A 2388-nucleotide genomic window follows, 5' to 3' on the forward strand; every position below is an offset into this window, starting at 1 on the left:
TTTACAGTTAATGCATTTTGAACTATACAGCTACTTAAAGTATACTTTGAAATAAAAAGTGATCCCGATTGAACAATTACAAATTGTTTTATTGGAAAATAAAAGATTAATTTCTATGGAATTGTTGTATATAATATAAAAATACTATCCCGTGTGTGTGTGTCAGTCAAAATGTTAAACAAAAATTTATCTTACTCGGTTATGTCTAAACGTTCCAAAGCAAGTTTGAGATTTTTTATAGCCAATCTTTTGTTGTCAGCGTCACGTTTCAACCTTTGAAGTCTTTCCTCGGTTGCTTTTCTGTCAGCCTCGGTTAAGGGTGGTGCAGCACCATTTCGCAATGCCAGTCGGTTGCTCAAGCTATTGCACAATTGGCCCTTTAACCTGAAAAAAAAGAAAGAAAAAGGGAAGAAATGAGAAAGAATAAAAATAACAATATAAACCGGATAATATAGTGGATAAAAGGATACCAACAAAGTACCTTAGAATGGAAGAAAGAAGAAAATAAATCCACTTACGTCTGTATAATATTTTCCTTATCGCGAAGGGCTATACGAAGGGCGTCGAGTTCTTTGTAATGATCTTTATTACGGTGTCCGAGGGATGATGTTACCCCACCTGCTAAACTACCACCCTTCTTTCTTCTCGGTGTTGTTGAAAGGGATACTTCGATACTCGCCATCTAAATGAATTAAATATAATCCCAAAGTGAAAATCTATTCTAATGCTTATCAATGTCTCTAAAGAAAATTCAAAAAGGTAACACAAAAAATAATAATATTATATATTAACTCTGTAATATAGAATGTGATCGTAGAAAATATTTGAGTTATTATTTAAAAAGAAGAAAAAAAGAAACAAAAGTTTCCACTTATATTCTCGAAAAAAAGAAAATATAATCCAAGTGGGAATACTAAAGTTTATCAATGTCTACAAAAATATAAAAAAAAATATCAAAGTTTATTTATTAACGTTTGAACTATGCTTTTTGAGTAACCAATTTTTATAACTTTGAATATAATATTAATATACAAATGAAACAAAATATATTTATATATTTAATAATTATTTTTATATATTATAATTATATTTTTGAAACAACTTTTTTAAATGTTCAAAGTAATGTGAATATTATTTTGCTAAAACTCGAGAAAAATAAATTCTTTCTCCTTTTATCTTTTCTTCGTTATCATACAAATGAACAATATATATATATACATTTAATAAAGTTTCTACGAGTTAATAAAACAATGTGGAATATCTAATGGAAGTAAACGTAACTATTATAATGTGAATCGTAAGATAACTTTTTCGAGATCACTCGAAAAATATTCTTCCGAGAAAAGTTTTAACTGAAAAAAAAAATAAAACAAAACAAATATACTTCGCTAAAAAGTTTTGATTTGCGTCGAGATACCAACGATCGTTTAATTTTCCCTACGAACGTAATGTTTCGTTAGGAAATTGTTCCTTTTTTTTTTGTTTCACTTTTTATTTTTTAGTAAATGCAAACCTGTGAGATGAAAACTTGTTTTTAAATAAAATTGTAATTTCTTTTTCTACTTGAACGAAACAAAAATTTCGTTTTGATTTAAGAGAAAAGGAAAGAGATAAAAATAATTATTATTATTATTAAATATATCCGAATAACATACGAATTTTTGTATTTATTTTTTAAACAAAACAAAAACACACACACGTGCAATATTTCGTGAACAATAAAATTAACGAATGAGTATAAAATGATCGAAGATAAAATGTTAAATTGAAGAAAATTTGTTAGCGCAGAGAAATGTTGAAGATAATCGAAGAAAAACAAAAAACATGCACAGAAAAAAAAGGAAACTTCGAAATAGGAAGATATAGTTGACTACTTGTATAAAATCCTCTAACACTTTCAAAGGAATGACAGAATTGCAAATAAGAAAAAGAAGGAAATAGAAAGAGAGAGAAATAGAGTTGGGTGTACCTCAGGATTTTTATGACTAGTACCTGTTTTGCAAAAGAAACTCGAAGGTACATCGAAAGCCGTCCCTGAGTAGGTGGAAAATAACGAGGGAGGAACAAAAAGGCTCGTCCTTTTGATCAAATTAATCGAAAGGGACAAAATCAAGAAATGAAACTTTTAATTAATCCAATTATACAATTAACGAATTTCTTTTTGGTTTGTTTCTTTTATTTTTTTAACAAAAAATCAATAACGTGAGTTAATTTAGAAAATAGATAATATAGAAAATGTGAAAATTATTTTGTAATATTTTAATAATAGATGTTTTTGCTTCCACCATTTTGTTTCTATAAGATGGCTAAGGGTTGTACACCTAATATTATATATTTAATATTAATTAAATAATGTAGAATATTTTTTTAAATATATATAATAACAAT

At 27.0% G+C, this 2388-nt stretch overlaps 1 protein-coding gene across 1 annotated transcript in view; it reads right to left on the reverse strand.

The window, feature by feature from the left end:
- The window catches only part of LOC106792354, a 22920-nt gene that overhangs the window by 7097 nt on the left and 13435 nt on the right, over window positions 1–2388 (reverse strand). The window contains exons 5-6 of the mRNA XM_014758739.1: window positions 519–682; window positions 196–384 (exon numbers count right to left, since the gene is read on the reverse strand). Of these exons, the coding sequence (XP_014614225.1) occupies window positions 196–384; window positions 519–682 (353 nt within the window). The remainder of the gene's footprint in view (window positions 1–195; window positions 385–518; window positions 683–2388) is intronic.

This window comes from Polistes canadensis, unplaced genomic scaffold (genome assembly GCF_001313835.1).
Source record: "Polistes canadensis isolate GaletaPanama2010 unplaced genomic scaffold, ASM131383v1 scaffold_411, whole genome shotgun sequence".
NCBI lineage: Eukaryota > Metazoa > Arthropoda > Insecta > Hymenoptera > Vespidae > Polistes > Polistes canadensis.